The following is a 20,864-nucleotide window of genomic DNA, read 5'->3' as shown; positions in this document are numbered from 1 at the left end:
AGCTTTCGATCTCATCAATTGCGGCCTCTGACGGCCCTTTGCTTCCTCGCTAGCCGCGCGAACGATCACAGTAGGCGGTATCAATCTGTCCTCGCTCTGATGACTACTCTCTGATCTAGCCCTTAGAGCCTTTTTCTTCGACAAGCCACGACTCTTTACGATACTCTTCCTGTGAACAGGTTGCGGAGAGTATTGTTGTTGTTGCGATCTCTGTCTCTTCACGGGAGTGACAGGAACCTGAGGAGACCAAATTGGCGGAGACAGATCTACCGGAGACTGTATCTTTTTAGGTGGAGTTCTTTCTGGAGATTCGTCCTTCCAGCCGCCTTGATAGATAGGAAACGCGGAGACTTGGTTAAGAATTCTCCATCGAAAGTCCTCGTCGTCGCTTCTACAGGGAGTCGCCTCTGGAGGTGGATGATGCGTAGGCGTTACGTTGTGGAACGGCGACCAGGACTTGGGTTCTTCCGGCTCTTGAACCGCGAAACTACCGCCACCACCCTCCGTCGGTGAACCGTCGTAAGGAGTCCATTTGATCTCGCTGATGTGCTTCGGCTCCCGTTTTTTGATCCCGACCGTCGGCAGAGGAGAAGCGTCTTCGTACGGAGCCCACTTCGCGTTTGTGATCGTGATCTCTGGAGAGATTAATCGTCGAACGATTCTGTTATCCAGCTTGGACATCTGTCGAGGATCCGGCTCTGGTGACATGCTCCTTCGAATACTGTACTTTGGCCGTTCCTTCAAGCTCTTGCTCTTGAACCCTTCCGTGGAGTCCTGACTCCTCCATTTCGAGTCCTTCTTCTCGACGGGCAAAGAGAAGTGCGGTTTCATCGCCCACCTGGATCGAATCTTTTTCCCTTCGTCGGGGCTACTCACTTTCTCCTTTACGCCCCATTTTTTCGATGTTTGGCTGTCGACTCTCGCGTGAGATCTTTCCAGCTTCGGTCTCTCCCTGACCCTCTCGGTCTTCACTAGCCTTGTATCTTCGCTGGCATGTTTCTTCAGTTCCGGCCTCTCCACCGCTAGCTGCACAACCCGCTCTTCCTTACGTTCCACTGTCAACGACGTAGAATGGTACAGTTTCTTTTCCGGCTCCTGTATCGTCGGTTTCTCCGGTTCAGGCGGTTCCTTGGGTTCCGACGGCGGTGAAGGTGCCAAGATCTTTGACTTTGGACAAGTGCACCTCGGTTTTGGATTTGGCAACACCTCCGGAACTTGAAGCCACCTGGCTTCCCTGGCCATTCTGGTGTCGTCGCTGCTGTGCTTTCTCAGATCGTGCATCGGCGTTTGCAAGTAATCCGGCTTGACCGACCATTTGTCCGTCTCCGCGCTATGATGCTTTCTGAGATCACCTCGCTGGATATCGTGCGATTTTTTGTCCTCCGGTGTCAGGCTATGGCAGCTGCATCTCGTCTTCTTGGCCAGATCCAGATCGGTACTGGACGTGTGTAGAGCCCATCGAAACTCGGTTCCTTCGCTGGTGCGCTTCTTCAGGTCCCAGATCGCGTCGTCCGGAGAGAGGAAGCTACCGTCGGTCCATCTAGAATCGATGCTACGGTACTTGCGTAGATCAGTACGATCCCTATCTGTTACCGCGTCGACCGACGTGTCACAGCTGCATGTCCTCTGAGACGTTGGCGTTCTCTGGGACTCGAGAGGCGCTGGCTCGATCGCGTCCAGATCCTCGATGGTATAGTAGATCTCTTCGCGTCGCCTCTGACCACAGGACGGACATCGTCCGCTCGGCTCTCCATCGTCGCGGCTAGATCGATGATGATGATGATGCTGATGAGGCTGTCGATGCAACGTCGAGGTCGAGGTCGATGCTGTGGGGTCAAGCTGCGGGGGCAGCTCCTCGTCGTCGCGACGGCCGTCGTCAGAGTGTCGTGACGTCGCAGCCGTGCCTGTCGATGCGCACCAGCAAGTGTGTGTAGCTCCGTCAAGCCGCCTTGGTGGGTACCGCGACTCCGGAGACGACGAGGCTCCGCTCGAGGCCGGTACCAGGCAGACTACCTCGATCACCAGCTCCACAAGCCTGTTTCATTTATTTCGCACTCGGTTAAACGAAACTTAATTAAAATTTATAGTACAATTTTAATTCTAACGCGATCGAGCATCTAGAGAGCACGCATGCGTATTAAAGAACAGACTAATAATATAAATTATAACAAACCTTTAGCTCAGTGAAGACCTCCGTGAAGAATCCTGGTTCGCTGTTAATCCGCAGCATCTCGGAGCTCAATCGATTGACGATCAACAGGCATCTATCCCAGAACTTGTCTTTGCTGTCCTCGATGAGGAACGGTTTCAAGGGATAGCTGATCTCGTTACCCATGTAGCTGTAGCTCAAATACAGACACGTTAATACCGTCACCTGAAGTTCCCTCTCGGACGCTTCGTCTCCGTCGACCAGCTCTCTCACCAGCATATAAATGAACACAACGTTGGCGGGATTAATGAATGCGACATCCTGTTGAAAAACATTCTATATTAATACCAACTTTAAATATTCAACCATGTTATTTCATATATATATAGCTCGTCACTTTCTTTTTTTAAAACCAATAACGAATATCGTAACGCGTAGTGTACACCTACATATCAATACTAACTTAAACCTGTCTTTTCTCATATATACATCTTCCTTTATATCTGTATTTAACTTAGCCAACAAATATCGCCCATACGTTAAATACGTATTGTTGCTATTTTCTTCAGCTTCAACGTAAAAAGATCAATGTCCAGGCGAGTTGTTATAAGCAACGATCAACGAAAATAGCAAGGTAAAATCGAATTTCTAAGAACATAGAGGGCCAGACGGACATTCGATGCATGTCTGGTGCAGGGGAGCGCACGTATTGTTGCAGCCCCGTGCATTCAGGTGAAGCGAGGTGCTTCTTCTTGGCAGGCAGACGATACTCGTTCACCGGTAGGAAGGGATGATTCACGCTCGGTGTCGCATTACGTGCCGCGCTTACGAAATTGCAATCGGCATTGTCGCACTCAGCACTCCGGCTGCGGTCGATACTTCGATTGCAAAGGGTCTTCCTCTCGTCGTGACCTCCACGGGGAAACGATGTTTCGCGGTTTCCACGAAGACCCGTCGCTGCACTCTCCGATTTGTTAGCCGTTGTTAAACGGAAAACTTCTGCCTCAGTGCACTTTGTATTTTATCGGTACTTTCGTATCTCTGTTTTCGGTGATATATGTAGGTTTTAGGAAGTACGTGTTTCCTATTTAGTTAGATAGAACGTAACTAAGAAGTGGAGGAGAACAAAGTATGTTCTGCGTGGTACGTTTGATTTTCAGGGTTCGAAGATTCATCTACGGTCAGTTGTGGAAGCTTTTGGATATGAGAAGACTGTTTTGATGAAAATAAAATTTCATCAAACTTTATCGCAAAATTTTCCTAACGTCGACTGCATTACCCAATATTCTTTTGAATTTAGATAGCCATCTTTCGAAAATTGGCTGATGGCAACGTAAAAATTCATTTGGTATATTCAATTACACCCCGATAAAGAGAAAATTGACATTATTTTAAAAGATATCGGTGTATAGACTCTATACGATTCAAATTGTAGGCAATCAATTCTACGTCAGACCTAAGGCAATTTACATAAACGACGTTGTTAATATCGCATATCACGATCTACACATCTATTCCTGTTCTTAGCGTGTTAAATATTAGCGATCGCGGCTGGAATCGTCCACTTTTGTCAGCCGTCCTTTACCAAAGGCGTTCTCCTTGCTCTAGAAACCGAGTCCTCCGAGTCATTAGCGAATTAGGACGCGGCGCGTAGGTCGATTTGGTTCCAGAATGCACAAGCCAAAGTGCATTGGTTTGTCGAGTGCGCTTAAACCACTGGTATATAACTTCTGCGTTAGCTTCAACGCGTGTACGATAATCGCGCAGTTCGTATTCGTTTTACATTTAACACGCGGTTATTTCGCGTATACGTGTGGCTTGTAAATACCTATATTTACACAAACATCCGTCAAAACACATCCATATTCCACAGGTAAGCGGTAGTGACTAAATTACACGCGTTTAACGTTTCATCGACACGTTCTTTGCGTCAATATTATCGCTGTAATAGGTAAGTATAGTTGATATATTATACGAAAGCTATAAGAAAGTTAAACTTAGATCGTTACAATCGTTGTCTCGAATACCAGACAGCGTTGAAACATTTAGAGAGAATGACATTAATTAGATAAGTATCTCGAATGTCGTGCAAACCTCTTTCAAAATTAATCGAATTTCGGTACTTTCTGTGCGTTTGATCCAAGCATTTATCGTACATACAGGTATACACAAAGTGTAAGTTATAAGTAATTGTAGTACTATCGAGAAGAAAATGATACTGCGATTACTGGAACGCTCTATACACACATGTATATCTACTATACACCTACACATACGTCGTCGATTTCATATTCAAAGCGGAGCGAGTCTTTGACCCTTGAAGCAATCTCTAGCCCCGCTCTCGCAGTACTCCAATTACAACGAATGCTTTGTGATAATTAAAACGTACGGTGGTGATCATAGGCGAGGCGGTTCTTTCAATCGGCGAGGGTTCAACGGCGTATAGGGAGGTGGTTTCATGCACATGTGGATGCACCGGCACTGAGACCCCGCGGTGACCTGACAGGATCGATGCTCCCGATACTACGCGTTTCCTCTTGGGTAGCAGCGATTTTGCCAGCGCGTTGTCGCCCAGCCGGTTGTTGCACCACCGCCATCGTCGCCTTCTCGTTAAGCGTGTTAAACGCGTGCGTTACGCGGTACAAAGCGTTGGTACACGGCTCAATGCCAACGAACAGCTCTGACGTGTCACAATACTCGGAGACGTCGGTGCTTCTACCAGATACATACGCTGCCCCCACCCTTTCACAAGTATTACAATATTTACTGATCACTCGGGCAAAACGCGACAATACAACGAATGCGAGCGATATTACGAAGAAAACGATTGGTCGGTCAGAGTTAGGATAAGATTCAGAATACGCAGAAGTTTGCAAAGGTCTTAGATTTCTTTTGGGGTACGTTTTATTTTCTGTAAGTATCTTAATACTTACAAACGGGACTGTACGTAGTCGTATATCGCAGTAGATGAAAAGCACGATTCTCGTCGTGCCAGAGTTTCTCTTAATGATGGAAGAACCACCGAGCGGAAGATTGCTTCGGAGGCTACAGAAGGCACGAATGTTTGCTGGAATCGTAACAGGTGGATCCAGGAAGTGTGCCACGAGCGATAGCCGTAACTATCGTAATAGAATCCGAAGCTTTGCGGTCGCGTTAACGATATTGTGGCGCAAGTTACAAAGGGGAGAAAAGAAGAAGATCCGAGCGAATGGCGAAAAGAAAGCAAAGAACTAGAGGAAAGTAGCCGGCAAAAGGAAGGAAAGAAAACCGATCGATATTTAGCAAAAAGGAAGAAGGTTTACCGCGCGAACTTGTGAAAAAGGAGGAAAAAGGCCAGCTAAGTTACAAAACATCGCGCTTCGACGTATTATTAGCCCGGCTATTTCCGTTTTTCAGGACAGATAATAACTTTCGATATTAATCGGCAGCCTGTATCGGAGCTGAACACGGGGAGAACACGATGGCACGGCAAAGGAGGTACGATTTATTTTTAAAATAAAGACCTCACCGAGGCATGTACTCGATACGTATCCGTGGAGTTTCCGCGTGTCTTGGTCGGTTCACAGAGCTCACCTGCTCGGGTATAACGTGGCTCTGTGGCAAAGCCTTCGAGGGTAGAAAAACGGCGATACAGAGCCGACGGAGCACACGACCCGCCTGGTATATTCGTTGCCTCGGTCGATATTCCCTTGGGGTGAGCGGCCTGCATCCATACACGGACCTCTGCAACCGCGTTTTTCATCAGCTTATCGAAGATTCAACGGTTCTAATTGAATTTTCGAGACTCTGTACATACGAGACTGTGGCGGACCTTTAATTCGACTGACCAGAACCCGACCAGGTACACGCTTTTAACTCCAATCAACTCGAGGTCGCACTCATTCGCACGAAAGTGTCTCTTTGATGTTACAACGTCCTCGAGCCATCACTCTCTTCGGTATAATTGAATTCGATACCACCTCTAGAGAGTATTTGGACAGCGAATATTAGGTAACACTCGTTCAGCTGTCGAATGAGTTTTTAAAACTCAGTAATCGCCTTTCTTTCGTTCGTCCTTTATTTTTGAATTTCTTACGACTTAAATAAATACTTATAATAAATGCTTAGTGAACGATGATATATTATGTTTTTAAATTTATCTTGGAATTTCCTACATCTTATGTCAAGTTTTTGCGATAAATGGACGTATGGAAGTAAGTGGTTTATTTTTCGAGAATAAAATGTGCAGTCGATTTGGCTTCTGAGAAGCTTCACATATGATCGCGATCGTGCACGCGTTGCATACGGAAAGATAATCCAAGGATAATTAAGCACGTGGGCGCGTGATGGACGAGCGATTACCTATCGTGATACCGTGGAATCCGGAATCGGTTTATTTGGCTTCCTGTTGACAAAGAATAAGATAGGCTATCTTACACGTGCGCTTTCCCTTTGTCGTCACAACCCAGCCACATTGTGAACACGAAAAACGATTGCACCGGCATATGGTTTCCCTTTAACGAGATTCTCCGCAATGACGTTCAAGCTTCTTCTATTTACCGTCTAGACAAAGTGGATTAACGTTCTAACTTAAACGATCTACGTGTTGCTCCTGCTTCGGTATTTCGCGATCGTCACACTTGCTCTCGAGTCACGTGCTTTTTCTCAACGAGCAAACACGTCGGGGAAAGTGGATTAAATCGATATTAAATCGGCGTTGACCGGTCGAGATCGGATTCTATCTTGTTAGAATGGCGATCGAACCTTTTCGAAAAATCGAACGACCACGCTGCGGGTTGAAAGTTTGGCAATCTTTTCGCTGAACGAAGATTATGCGACTCGACACGGGAACGCCGTTGCAACAAATAAAACAAACTCGGTTACCTAATCATGAGACATGAAATATTCCGATCGTAAGCTTTGAAAGTTCGTGTTAAGTAGAATTACGAATAAGCTTTGTATAATCTTTTTGAAAGGACGACATTCGTCATGAAATCGTCATTTTGGTGGAACAAAAGCTAAGTGAACATAATTATATTGGTGATAATTTGTTTCCTTTTACGCTGTATGTCATTCTGTGTTCTGTGAAAACATCAATTTTACCATTGATCGTGTCAAGTGTGCGAAATCTGTCGACGCCCTCGCTGTGAGTGTGTTTCTAGGGCGGACTGCATGTGTCACCCTTGACTGATTAGATTTGAGCACGTGCACAATCGATTTGCGGTTCTTCGTCGCCGAGTAGAAACCTCAGAGTGAAAAGAGCGTGCTTTCGCATTATTTTATTTCTACATTACGTACACATTAAATTAACACCGAGAAAAATCCAGATATCACTGCCTCGTTAAACAATGAAATAACAACTTTAAAATTGAAAAGTACAAATATCATCTACCGCTATTTTCCAATAATTGGCGAGCTTTTGCTTTTTTTCGCTCTGTTTCGTACGAGCAGTGCAACTTCTCAGAAAGTATATATTTCGCCATTACAGTCGTCGCTTCGATGGCCGTCGTTGTTATGCGCGCCACTTAACGTCGAATTAAGTGGCATCTGGAAGGAACAGTGGCAGAAAGCACGATGGAAAATTATTCAGGGCATCTGATTGCCCTACTTGCGTCAAAGTCACCACGAATCACGACTAATTAAGTATGCAACGATCGTCCTTGTGAAACGCCCGATTTCTCAACTTTCCTGACAAGAATGGGCGGGAGTAACATCTTCGTTGAGTTTTAAATTATTTTCAGAGGAAGTAGCAAAGTAAGCTTTCCCCATTCCCTTTTTTAAATATTTTCTCGATACTACGAACCGTTTACTTGATGTTCGTTTACGTATAAATAAAAATATATTTAGGGCAAACATTTTTTATAGACGAACGATTTTCCAGCCCTAACGGATAAAAGAAATTTTCGTCCGATATTTAATAATAGTAGTGATTCGGTTTCGCAGCGAGGAATCGATAAAGGCAACTTTTACGTAACACTAGCTGGGCTTTCGATAATTCGATGCAGCTACGATCCGTCCAACATCCAGCAATAAGCTTACTTCACCCTGTTCTACTCCAACTACAAAACTTCTCTGTTCGAGTTGCAGTTCACCCCTAACGAGCAACTTTCAACGACACGCCAAATCCTAACCTTTGAATCTACACACTACGACTACTTTATCAAGGAAGCTGTAAGCTTTTTCGACATCACTTGCTGCAGACATTTCCTCCCCAAAAATCCTAGTTTCCGAAAGTAGGGTAACGTGGTTGCATCGTGTCGATAAACCTATGGTACGCTGGCAAACGGCTGACGAAAGCTGCAATTTTTTAAAGTAATCCCCTTTCCCTTGGCTGGAAGCTTCTTCTTTCGAGGGTAAGAAGCTCTGGGGTTCGGGGAAGAGGTCGTCTCCCCGTTGCAATTAAAACCGAAGGGTGAACGTCCCTAGCGAGGTCCCCCGCATATTTCCACACGGCGCTGGTTAAGGGGTGGTTCTGCAACGTTGCCGCTCCACGCACGTGACCCTCCACCCCCACTCTTACACGCAGTTTTCCCGATGCTGCACATTGCTGCACACATTTTTTTCCCGCGGCGCCTTAACCACCCTCTTCGATACCCCCTCCCCCTATCGATTCGCGACCGTTCTTTATAATTAACCGCGCGGCGTTCCAATTTCTGGCCGAGAGAAAAAAAAAGCACATATATACGCGCTGTACGCGTAGTACGTGCGAATTAGTGCCGCATGGGAGATGAACTAGGGAATGGAGAAAAGCGTCGAGCCTAGCTATAAAAGGATTTTAGTCAGTTTATTATAGAGAGCCCGCGGAGGAAAGTAGGTGACGGAAAGAGGGTGGATGATAACGTAACGACCGAGTATCGCGCTAAAAATAATTGTTCCGCTGATAATTCTGGTGGATTTTATAGGTGTGTGATGTCGCGTAGGCAGGTCCGCGATATCAAACGTGGAGGAAAAGCGGCCAGGAAATTGAATACTCGTAGCAGGGAGTGACGCGAGTGCTTAACGTTCGAGTAAGGGCTACTAGGATTTGGGGTTGAAAAACAGGATAACGACGATCGCTAAAGAGATTCTTTGACAGCGAAAGCTGCGGCTCTGTGTATATTTATCTACGCTGTACACTCGTTCAAACGAATAAACACACGCACGTGGATGGGCTCCATGCTACCCTTATTACGAATCGACGTGTGCGTGACTGCACATTTATATCGATGCTACTTTCTCCCCCGAACGTCTACCATTGTGGAATACCGCATACTCGTGACTTTTGCACAGATAGCTCCTCGATAGATGCTAAAAGGGGATTGCTTTCTGCGTTTCTTCGCGAGAATTCTAGGAACAAAACTTCGCGAAGTTTTTCATTGACTTTCGTTGACGTCTCGAACAATGTCGCGCGAAATTAAAAAAACATAGATCAGATTGTGGATATTCACGCGTTTATAGAGTATTTATGGATGCAAAAATGCACAAGCTAAGACGATAAATCAAATTCTTCTATATATATATTTGTATATATGCAGATTGCCATGTACAGTACGTTTTATGAATGCTTAATGCATTATGATGAGAAAAAAGGAAAGAAAAGGTAATTTCTCGATTGTTGTTGGCGCGACGTTTCAGGGATGAATCTAAAGATCGATATTAACAATTCGACGCGAAACGCGCGGCCGCGTGCCGATGGAAATGTCGCATTTCGATCGAACTTTCGAAACTGGATTAGCGCCACGAACATATCAATATTCCAGTCGAATCTCTCCTGTTCCGAATATAGATAGTTCAACTTTAGAAGGCTCGAGCTATTCCTCGACCGTTCCTCTTCTTCTCTGTCGATGTTCGACTTACAGCGATAAAAGAATTAACGCATCGTTCCACGATAGAAGGATGTCATTTAGGATAAAGTCGTTAACGGAGGATTTTTTGAATAGAAAGATAAACTAAACCCCCGTTGCATTCGTTTCGAGGGGCAGGCTTTATCGGTAGCGTGCGCCATAAACGCGACGAACTTATCAACGTAGGAAATCGTTTAGTATCGTATAGTCTCACATGTTAGAATATTTAAAAATCAAAGGTTCTCGTATTCGTATTCGCAAGGATGAAAACTCGGCTAATTGAAAATTCCGACGAAGGAACTGTCAGGTTCGAATAACCGGTTAAGATCCGGAGAATTTCGAAACTCATAAGCAATACAAAATTAGCATGAAATTTTTTCTAAAAAAAGACAAATAGATTGCTCGAACGGTGGATAGAGCAAGAAAGCGCGGAAGTATGTTTTTACGTGATCGGTGGTAATTATCCGATTCGCGTGAACGTGATTAAATTGTGCTTAAGATAGCAGGGACGCGAACGTCATCGATGACGAAGAAGGAGTCACTTGTCAATGGGTGAGTAAATATCGTTTTCGTGGGCAGATTAACGATGGTTTGCCGCAAAAACTAATGCAACGTTGCGTGATAGCTCGTAAGCCTGATAATCGATAATGACCTTCGTAGCTGCGAAAGAAAAAGGACAGTGGAAGGAATCGTCGCTTACAACGAGATACGTCGCACGAAGGAATATGCTATTCTGGAAAAGCATCAGTTTGTAGAAAGCAGGTTAGATATCGGAGAACGTTCGTGTCGATTTCGTGGGCGAAAATAAAACGATAAATTCGCGGTAGTCTCGAATTCAAGGTATTGTTTAATTATACGTTAGTACTTGACCCAATTTGTTATTCGCAGCTATTATATTTCATTCTCTCCGAGATTTTATTCTAGAAACCAGAAACAATCGAGGCAGCTTCTATATCGCTAGTAATTTTTTCATTCCTTCGCCCACGATTCATCGTGTGACAACCACATATTTCAATGACAAAAGAGTCGGTGTTCCTTTCGCTTTCAACGTCTTGCGCGTTGATCGACTTTGCAACAATACATCGAAAATGGAATTCTCGTCTATTCAGAATGTCTGAAGCAACGCGCGATAATGGTATGTCCGACAAACTAGACACGAAAATCAACTTCGTCCTACGTCCAGAGTACTCGCTTTCCTACATATACGCGAACGTTTGTTAACGAATAGAGATACGTCAAAGTTATTGTTGAAAACCTGAAAGCCAAACGAATGAGTAATCTAACCTGTTACAAGTTCATAACATTTGCATAAGCCGCGATATTAGCATAAAAGCATGATTTGGCGGTAAAATCGAAACGAATTCGAAGGGAAATCGCGAGCAGTTCGCTCGATCGATCTTGTACCTCGAATGCGTGTGCCACGTTGTACGTGTGCAACGAACAGTTCATTGCGCCGCCAAGTACCATATGGATCTGTCTAAATGAAAGCTGGTGTTTCGTTGAGGGAAAAAGTTGAAGTCCCTTCGTGGCATATTGTGACTAACCTGCGGCCTCGGCGTCTCTCATTACGGAGCTACGTATTCCCGTGGGTCATCGCGTATGCACGCACCCTGTGGAGCATTTTGAACGATGGAAGGAGCTTTAGAGTTTCGATAGGAAAAGAGTCGAGGGTGCTCTCACTGTTTAGACGCGTGGCGGATCTCGTATCGCCTAAACGACAAAACGACACTTCCATTCGCCTCGCTTTTTCGCCACGCTTCCCCAATATGCATCGAGTCGGTGTGAAACGGATGTCGAGGAGCATTTGGCTGAGCTGCGGGGCAAATATCTTGCGCGATCAAAAGTTTGTTCTCGATCATCGAGGCTGATCGAATCTTTCGTCTCTCGCGCTTCTCGTCAGCCGCTAATGGCGATGATAATATGACACCGAACGGTTGAATCGCCTGGTGTCTCACTTAATTCGCTCATTATAAGCGATATTCCAACGATGAACTTTAACGAGGTAGTACCTAGGACGGTCGATGGGATAAATACTGATTATCGCGTTATCTTTAATTGGTTGGCTTTCGTTATCGAGTGTGACCACGTTGCTTGCCTGTAAACTAATTCTCATATCGATAAAAGTTTCTAACGATAAGTTTTTAAGGTAGGATCGAAGGAATATGAAGACTAAAAGGATATAGTTGGGTAGAATTATTCGAGTCATCTGAGTCTCGGTAACTTAAAATTCAATCTTAAACTTTGCAGAGAACGATCAAATTTATCGTATAATCGAAGCAAGTCTACCTTGCCGCGTCGTTGATATAACGTTAAAATTATTTCAATGACTCACCTGCCAGCCTTGAAGCAGTAGGCTTCTATCGACGGTCCTCAGCCACATGACAGCGTCGCCGGCCTGGAAGTCTCTTAAACGAGTGCATTTCCTGTGAAGGAAGACGCCGAGGCATTTGAGCAATTCCGAAGTCGAGGCTTGAATCACGGTTTTCCTTGGTTTCGGGGGTAAAGGCTTCTGTACGAGCTTCTCGCACGTCGGGTTGTGCGTGGTATGATTGTTGTTCGACGCCGGTGGTTTCGTCTGCTCCAAGGGAATAGGAGATTAATCTTCGTAAAGATACTCGTGGGAGAGGATTTATCTTTCATAGAGAGGGACAAGGAGAGTAGCGGATTTCACAGCGTGGCCAGCGATAAATAATTCCTTGTCGACAGGGGAGTCCCGACTTCCGCTTTCAACTGGAATTCTTGACGAGTTAGAACGATGAAAATTGAACACGCCTTTGAATAAGCAATGTTGCGTTTGGAGAAATTTTTCGCGAAGGGAAGGAAGAAGTACGCGTGTGTACCTGTGCAATAGACGAAGGGAAACATCGACGCGATCGATATAGTTTCGATCGTATCTAGGGTCAAAGCACCTTCGACGTTCTTCGCACGAGACTGCCAAGTCAGTTTCGAGGCTGATTCGCAGACATTTGCACGAAAATGGGCCACTTTTACCGCAATCGCCACGTAAACTATGCCGTATGCCGTAAACTATGCAACGGCGTTTCTTTTTTCCTATTGTTTGGAAAATTTTAAGCTTTCGATACGATTGACGAGTGCCATGCCATTGGCTCTTCGTTCGTTTTCACGTTTCGCTAACATTGGCGCAAAAGCCCAACTTAACAAGACTGTCTCGCGAAAAACCAAAAGCATGACATTTATAACATTATATTTCAAAATATAGTACGAATATTTGGTATCATTGATATTTTTTGCGAATTTGATATCGATAAGTAATTAAGTAGAAACTATCACAAATATTCTGTGTCTTTGGTAAAAACTAAGAAAACAAAAAAGAACAAGGCTCACCTGAGGCGTCTGTATGTTCTTATTCTTATCGACGATGGGTATGTTATCGAGCGGCTGCCTAAAGCCGATATTCTTGTTCTTATTGTCGAGCTTCTTCTTGTTGTTGTTCGACGTGCTGAACCGTCTCCACGAAAGCGCGTTTATAAACAAAGAATGCTTCTTCAAGTTCTTCTCGAGCGCGTTCTTCTCCGAAATAATTCTCGCATTGTCGTTGTTATTCAAATTGATATTGTTGTTTTGCAACGAGTTATTGTTCGTAGGCGGATGGTTCGTGGGCGGCGCCGGCGCCACTGTAGCGACGCCACTCTTGTTCTCCCGATTCTTCGCATTGTTCAACTGCTCGTAATTGAAATTGTTCAACGTGAAATCAGCGGGATGTTGATGTCCCGTTGGCGGATACACGGAACCGCGTCTGTCACGCGGACTGAACGACAACACCGTACCCATGCTGCTGGGTCGGTTCTCTTGTTGTTGTTGTTGTTGTTGTTGTTGCTGTTGTTGCGACGGTGCCTGTGGCTGTTGCTGCGTCTGCGTCGCCTGATGACTGGGATTCTGACCCTGTCGACTTACGTTTTGAGTCGGATGTCCAGGATTTTGGCCTGGATTGGTCGATTGCTGTCCTGGGTTCTGGGAGTGATGACCTGGGTTCTGATTCTGATGGTCTGGGTTTTGACTCGGATGGCCTGGGTTTTGACTTTGATGGCCTGGGTTTTGACTCTGGTGGCCGGGGTTCTGGCTCTGGTGGCCGGGATTCGAAGTCTGGTGATCCGGGTTTTGACTATGTTGTTCCGTTTTCTGAAACTGTTGAGCAGGATTCTGATGAGCGGGGTTTTGAGTCGAGTGATCCGGATTGTGCGGCTGCTGTTCCGGACTCTGTGTCTGTTGTCCAGGATTCTGGGTCTGATGACCCGAATTCTGAGCGTACGCGTTCAGCTCCTGGGTCTGATGACCCGAATCTTGTGTTTGCTGAGACGTAGTGGGCGGAGGTCTCGGTGGTCTCAATGTTGTAACGCGGTGCGGGGGTGGCGGGGGTATACGAGGAACCGAGGATTCCCTCGAGGGTCCCGTCAACGGGGTGGCATCCCCTGGCTCGATGGCCTCCTCCACGACGGGACCCACCACCTCGCTCAGCCGACCTCCCAGCCTGCTGACTTCTACCTGCGACGTGAACGACCCTGTCTCCTCCTTTACCTGCACTTCCTATCAAACTTCTCGCCTCTGTTTTCGTCGCCTTCTCCCCTCTTCCCGTCGTCTGTCTCGTCAGCTACCGTTAACGCGATCGCGTATTTTCTTCTGCGCGAGAAAACCTCGAAGAACGTTGTACGACCAACCGCGATCGATAAACCAACAAGTCCACCAAGAATTATCGTACAGTCGGCGCACACTCTTTTCTTGATCGTTTCGTTGGTCGTTTCGTTCGCGAAAACTTCCCTCCTCGAGCTGCCTGTCACGAGGGAAAATGTCGTCGATGCGTGGAGAAGATGTCGGTCGACGTGCAAAATGGCGAGCGATCGATGCCTTACCGCCCTCCGCCTTTCGGAGGGAGGATCAATCGGGTGAATGAAAACACAGAAGCGACACACCGAATTACCTCACCAGATATGTTACTCCGTTCTCCCTCTTCGTCTGATCCGAGGGGGACGCGTACACCCCTTTTTCTGGCAACTCTCTTCCCTTTCACGATCTTTCCCAACTTCCGTGCCGTTCACCAGCACACTCGCTGCACTCTCGCCGCACTCTCGGTTACCACTTTCCAGCCGTTGCTTCCACGCGGTTCTCGTGGATCCGATTTCGTAGATTGGCTCGAATCTTCCTTGCCGATAGATCGATACCAGCCAATAACAAATCATCCACGAGAACGTTCACTCCGCCGTTCACTCTCGGACTATCCGAACGCTTCTTTGTTTACCACCCTGTTTTCTCGAACCTCTCTGCCAACCAGAGAAAATCCACCGTTCCAGAGCTTCCTCTTAATCCCAAATTGCCTTGTCTCTCTTCTAGTTTCTTCTTCGATTAGACGAATGTTTAACGACGCAATTCACGCTTCTCAACGGCGAACGTCGAACACTTTGACGGCTCACGCGACACGACTTGTCACTGTTGACAACGCGCGAGGGCTGCTTGTATGTTGACAGAGCTAGCGGGGAACCAGTGGCGCGGCGAGCTCCGATTCGTGTCTGCTGGCTGCCGTGTTCGCCGACGTCGCCGTCACCGTCCTCGTCCTCGTCCTCGTCCTCGTCCTCGTCGTTGTCGTCGTTCGGTCCTCTCGTTCGTTCGTTCGTTTGTTCGTTCGTTCGTCCACCGCCAGACTTTCTACGACCAACCAACACGTAGTACGCCCCATCCCTGTTATCGGTGCGCGCGCAGTCGTTCGATAAACGCGCTACGTCGATTTCACGGGGGTGGAAAGACAGAGACAGAGATAAGGAGATTAAGGAACACGGAGAAGGAAAGAGAGAACACACGGAACGGCGAGGGATCCCCGAACAGAAGGGTGAAGTACGGACCACGAAGGTGAAACGAAGAGAGGCTAGCCACGCCGCATACGCCCAAACATTTCTTTCGTTTCCTTCGACGCCGCGACGCCCGCTTCTCCACCTCCAGCTTACTTGCGAATTTACGAATAACCGCCCCTCACCTTCTCACCCCGCGGCCCTTACGCGAATGTTTGGCCGGAAGCGACCGCGGGTCCTGAACGTAGGTCGAGATTCTACCTCGCGGAGAACAGCCATTGCCGAGTGGGGGTTGCTTCCCGCTATGCGGTTTTCGACTCGCCGAGCAATTTTATACCTATACCCTTTCATGCCTTTTTAACTCTTTGCCTCCTTTCTACGCTCTTCTTTCATGGGGTTTTCGAGGTGTTTCGATACGAACGAGTCAATGCTTTAGAAGCGGATTAGATTGATCGTAATGATCAATGAGAACGATTTTATGCTTGCTGCGAGTGTTGCGAACCACGAGTATATATATATTTTCCTATCGAAGATTCGGACGAGATTCACGAAGAAGAATTTAAGAAAATTCTGTTTTCTTAATATAACGGTCAATATGCCTTAACTATAAAGAATTTTCTAGAACCATTCTAGAAACATTCGTCAAAAACAAACGCTTTTCGAAGCAGCGTAATTGATTCTCGGGATCGTGTGGCAATTAATAAACCTAGCAGAACACTTTAGAGATTCGCATTCGTGTATGACAAGTATATCTTTCATCGTTGTAAAATATAGATTATTATACGTCATCGTCCGTGAAGGTAACGTAGATTGCTCAAAGCCTTTGAGGAAGGTCATGACACCTTTTTCTACCTACGACATTTTATTACATTTTCTGTTTATCTATCGGATATGTAGCCGCGTTGCGGCCTCTCAACTAGTTGACGATCGGTTAAATCGCAGTAATTCGGTTGGGGTCACGAACCTTGGACGATATTAGCGCTCAAGGTGGAGGCTAGATTAACCTTTTAGGTATGACGCGCCACTATAGTGGCTTTCGCAGATGTTATCTTGTGTTACGACTTTACTGACACTGTGAGTCACTTTACTGTCTCATTTGTTTACTGTTCAAGTTATATGATCTTTTTTATTTGTCCTGCTTCATACCTTTTTTGGCCCTCACAACATTTTATAACAGTGTCAACAATATACAGACAGAACATTTAGTCTTTGTTTTTGATACGCAGTGTCAGATATCAATCGTTGCTTTTCGTTAAAATAAATTAGATTACTAGATGCTCTTTTTAACATGCCAGTGCGTATCCTTATAATTCTTTGGAATTTTCAATCTGAAAATATCGCTTCGAAATAGAAAATTAAGAAAAATTTGAAAAACACTATCGCGCTATGAGTGTGAAAATTGTGACGTGAGTCTATGCGTCGGGCCGTGTTTTAAAATATATCACACTCAATTGTATTATTAATTATTAAAGTAAATTATTAAATTTAAAATATACGCATCATATTTCGAAGAAAAGTTATAATTTAGTTATCAAAAATTTCGTCCCAATGTGCTTGCGTAGGGAACAGAATTATTTGTCACACATTGCAGTGCTGTATCGTAATTCGTGCCAAACTCTGCAATAGAGAGAAACATCCTCGCGCAAAATACAGCCGTATCTAAGAGGTTAAAGAATTTTACTATGATTGTAATTTTGTACGTTTATTCAAAGAGTTTCAATATGATTATAATTTGTACGTCGTTTTTATTTTGAAGTCTCTTTTGAAGCGTATCAACACTAGAACTACCACACCAGTTAAATTGACTGGTTTTACAAATTTATTTTAAAATTCCTGTTTCATACTATATTTTTCCCCCTTAATGATGTAATGACTTTCGCAACGGTAACTAAAAGAACAATATAACGAATTTTATTTTGTTCTTTATGTATTGAAACTCAAAATAATTTTGCATCAAGTACTTATATCCATACCAGTCAAAATGACTGGTACTTGTCAAAGTAAAAGTATTTATCGAACTCCAATTAACCAGTTTCCTCGTTTTCTACAACTTCCCACGCGCTTTTAAAATTTTTATCATTCGCATCATTCGATATGACGATATCAGTTATCAGGAAAATTTCAAATCGATTGCTAAATCGCTAGATGCTGACACTAGAAATACCACACCGGTCAAAATGACCGGTTCTACAATTTTATGAATGTGCTAACCCTCGTTTAGGGATTAATAATACCAAAAATGTACCACATAACATGGAATTGCTTGCGCAAGAAAGTAATAAATCAATAAATATAAAAATATTATATTATTACGTATTTCTTTAAAGACCAGTCATTTCGACAAGTTTTGGTAGAAATAGCCTCGTGTTAACTAGTTCTAGTGTTGTGATTGTTATATGATTGGACCTGTTTTATTCTCGAACAGCCTGGTGTTTATACTTTAGGTGATGGTCTAGGGAGCGTGTTTTAGTCGACGTTTTTCTATGAGGTGAGAATCTATGTCTGTTCAATAATGTTCAATGATATGATTGTCGAAATATCGTGGGCGTCTCGTGAATTGTGCCTCGTGTGCGTACCTGGTTGAGGGTACATAGCGTAACGTCCTGTTGGCGATATTGTCCGGTGGTCTACTGTCGAAGTTTATGATACATTGTTTGCCATTGAGCGGACACGTCGAGCGCTTAAGATTTATAAGGTAAACATTGTAACGTGCAATGTGAGAAATTCAATCGTTGATATTCAGAAAGCTGAAAAGCAATCTTTCAAAAATAACAGATATGCTGTCCGTATCGTGAACTTGGGATAAGCTTACAAGCTTATATCCTCGACAACTTGCCTCATGTATCTATCGCATTTGGTTACGGGGCTATCGAGTTTGCGGCAACTTTTCCTTATTTTTGCATTGTCAAACATTCTCTGTGATCAATGTATATGTATTTAAGAAACTACGATATATATATTTTCTACGAAGCGATGATTCACGTTGATTAGATAATTTCACGAACGCTCCAGGTTTAGTTAGCTTTGAAATAGGAAAACTCCACTGTTCCAAGAATTGTACATAGAAGCACAATATCAATGTTGTTCCGTACTCGAAAATTGAACTACTCGAAAGATAAATAGAGACGAAACGTACACAGAGACAACGTGTCTTTATTGTTATTTAACGTTTATCGCCGCTTTCGAAACGTGACTAGACAACATTTATCTCGATAAGACACCAAACGTACGAACCTTTTCCATTTTACTTCCATCGCTCGACCTACCGAGCACATTCTATAAAAGCTGATCGAACATCCCACCGGACACCGCCTACTTTCATCTCTAAAACTACCTTCAAATTACGAAATTTTCCACTCGAAACGCAATTTCTTTCATTCGGAGGAACTCGCTTCGTTTCCTACTAATTGCGTGCCTTTGGTTAATCCTGCCTAACGAGTATTTTCAAAGAAATCTTTTAGGTCGTAATATTGCCAATAGTCAACACCTAAGAAGAGGAGCAAATTGTACACTTCCGTACACTTTACGGTAATATAGCAATAAATTACAGTAATTAATAATGCAATAATAAATAATCACAGTAATTAGTATATGCGATTTAAATTTCTAAAAGTAGATCACTGCAAACCTATAAAGTTACCACGAAAAGTTATGAATTCCGGTTATTACAATTTCTCGGTAGAGAGGTCGTACCTTTGGCGACCGTTTGGAGGATTATCCCGAAACAAGGTCGGGAACGTGTTACAGGTATGATTATCGTCGGTACTGCGGACTAAGTTTGCCAGGCGAGGGTGAAAAAAAAAAAAAAAGAGAACGAGAAGAAACGATCGGGGGCAGTTTCATCGATTAACCACGCGCTAATTAACGTTTCACTTAACAACCAGGTGAATGGAGTCTAACGACACGATAGAAAGATCCAGAATCTTGTTCTACGATGTTCAACAGCTGAGAACAAAGAGACAGCTGCAACGATGAAATATAAAATGGAAGAATATCGAGAAATCGATGAAACGTTTACGGGACTCGCCCGATAAATGCATCGCGTTCTTGACCGGTCATCGAAGAGACGCGAGAGAAGGGAAGAAGCGTCGCTTATTAAAAGATGAATCCACACGCCGCCAGCAAAGCGTATTGATCTACCCTATGCGCGGATTTAAAGGCTTCCTCGATTGCGAAAATTATTTCAGTTTCTCCCCTAACGTCATCCCTTCCAACGATTCACAATTCGCTCGAATAAATGATTAATCATCCCCGATTGTTTTGCTCGTCAATTTTCGGCGGTTTTATTTCGGGGAACGACCAGCTGCAGGTGTTCTTCGAGTCCCACTTTCCTCGTAAACGGGAACTACGTACACGGATGAGAAACTGTTACAAGGTTTCTGGTCGTTGAGACTCTGCGAGAGAAATTTCAGAGTTACTTTCCGCGATTCTGTGCAAGCCACGAACGAGTGACCCGGTCGAAGCGTTAAAGATGCACGCGCGTCTTCGAGCGAATAGTTTCGCGGCGCAGGCTCGTCCCGCTAATTTACCAGCGCTCGTTCATCATTCAGGCGTCCAGGAAGTTTTCCAGCGATATTAAAGCAAGCATGTCGTTCCACATATTAAACACGTTCCGTCGGCGACTGTTCGCAGACTATTGCCCGAGGAGCGAAACGAAGGAACGTCGACTTTTATAACTGCCATAAAATTGCGATTTTCAAAGTTAAAATCTTCCGAGCTAATATAAAAGAAACTGGCGGAAAGAAAAAGAAGTATAACCGGAGGTCTCTGTAAAAATTGTATTAAGAGGTATTCTGAAATGATTAAAGTTCTATTTAAAGTATGCAAATACAGCGCATTATTAAATACGTATCCGGAGGAATATTCAAACAGGTTGAAACGAGGAACGCTTGATCCACGGTGAAGAGCCGCTCGAGGCGCGACCGTAAGGAATAGAAAAACTCGTGCGAGGTCTCGAGCAGAAGGTAAACAGGTCGGCGTGGAAATGGAATCACCGAGATCTCTCGGCTTTAAAGGATTTCCCAGGCTGCCTGACCCGAATGGATCCTCCGAGGCTTCCTCGGTCGCGCCGGATTTCTGGATACATATATTCTATTAATACCAAAAGGTCGATGT

At 44.6% G+C, this 20,864-nt stretch overlaps 1 protein-coding gene across 1 annotated transcript; it reads right to left on the bottom strand.

Annotated features, from left to right (window-relative positions):
• Positions 1-1,808: 1,808 nt before the first annotated feature.
• LOC100649874 (cyclin-dependent kinase 5 activator 1) lies at positions 1,809-14,487 on the bottom strand. Its single transcript, XM_003394218.4, has 4 exons — positions 13,297-14,487; positions 12,284-12,526; positions 2,174-2,470; positions 1,809-2,035 (listed from the first exon to the last, which is right to left on the bottom strand). The coding sequence occupies exons 1-4, from the start codon at positions 13,741-13,743 to the stop codon at positions 1,940-1,942; spliced, it is 1,083 nt and encodes a 360-aa protein (XP_003394266.1). The 5' UTR covers positions 13,744-14,487; the 3' UTR covers positions 1,809-1,939.
• Positions 14,488-20,864: the final 6,377 nt, after the last annotated feature.

Source organism: Bombus terrestris, chromosome 3, assembly GCF_910591885.1.
Source record: "Bombus terrestris chromosome 3, iyBomTerr1.2, whole genome shotgun sequence".
Taxonomy (NCBI): Eukaryota; Metazoa; Arthropoda; class Insecta; order Hymenoptera; family Apidae; genus Bombus; species Bombus terrestris.
The sequence above is the reverse complement of the archived record's forward strand: the minus strand, read 5'-3'. Positions and strand labels throughout refer to the sequence as shown.

Coding starts and splice junctions, on each gene's coding strand:
- LOC100649874 (XM_003394218.4), bottom strand. CDS start 13,743: ATGGGTACGGTGTTGTCGTTCAGTCCGCGTGACAGACGCGGTTCCGTG. Junction 12,527..13,296: donor AGAACATACAGACGCCTCAG/GTGAGCCTTGTT, acceptor CCCTTGGAGCAG/ACGAAACCACCGGCGTCGAA. Junction 2,036..2,173: donor AGGTCTTCACTGAGCTAAAG/GTTTGTTATAAT, acceptor TAAATGAAACAG/GCTTGTGGAGCTGGTGATCG.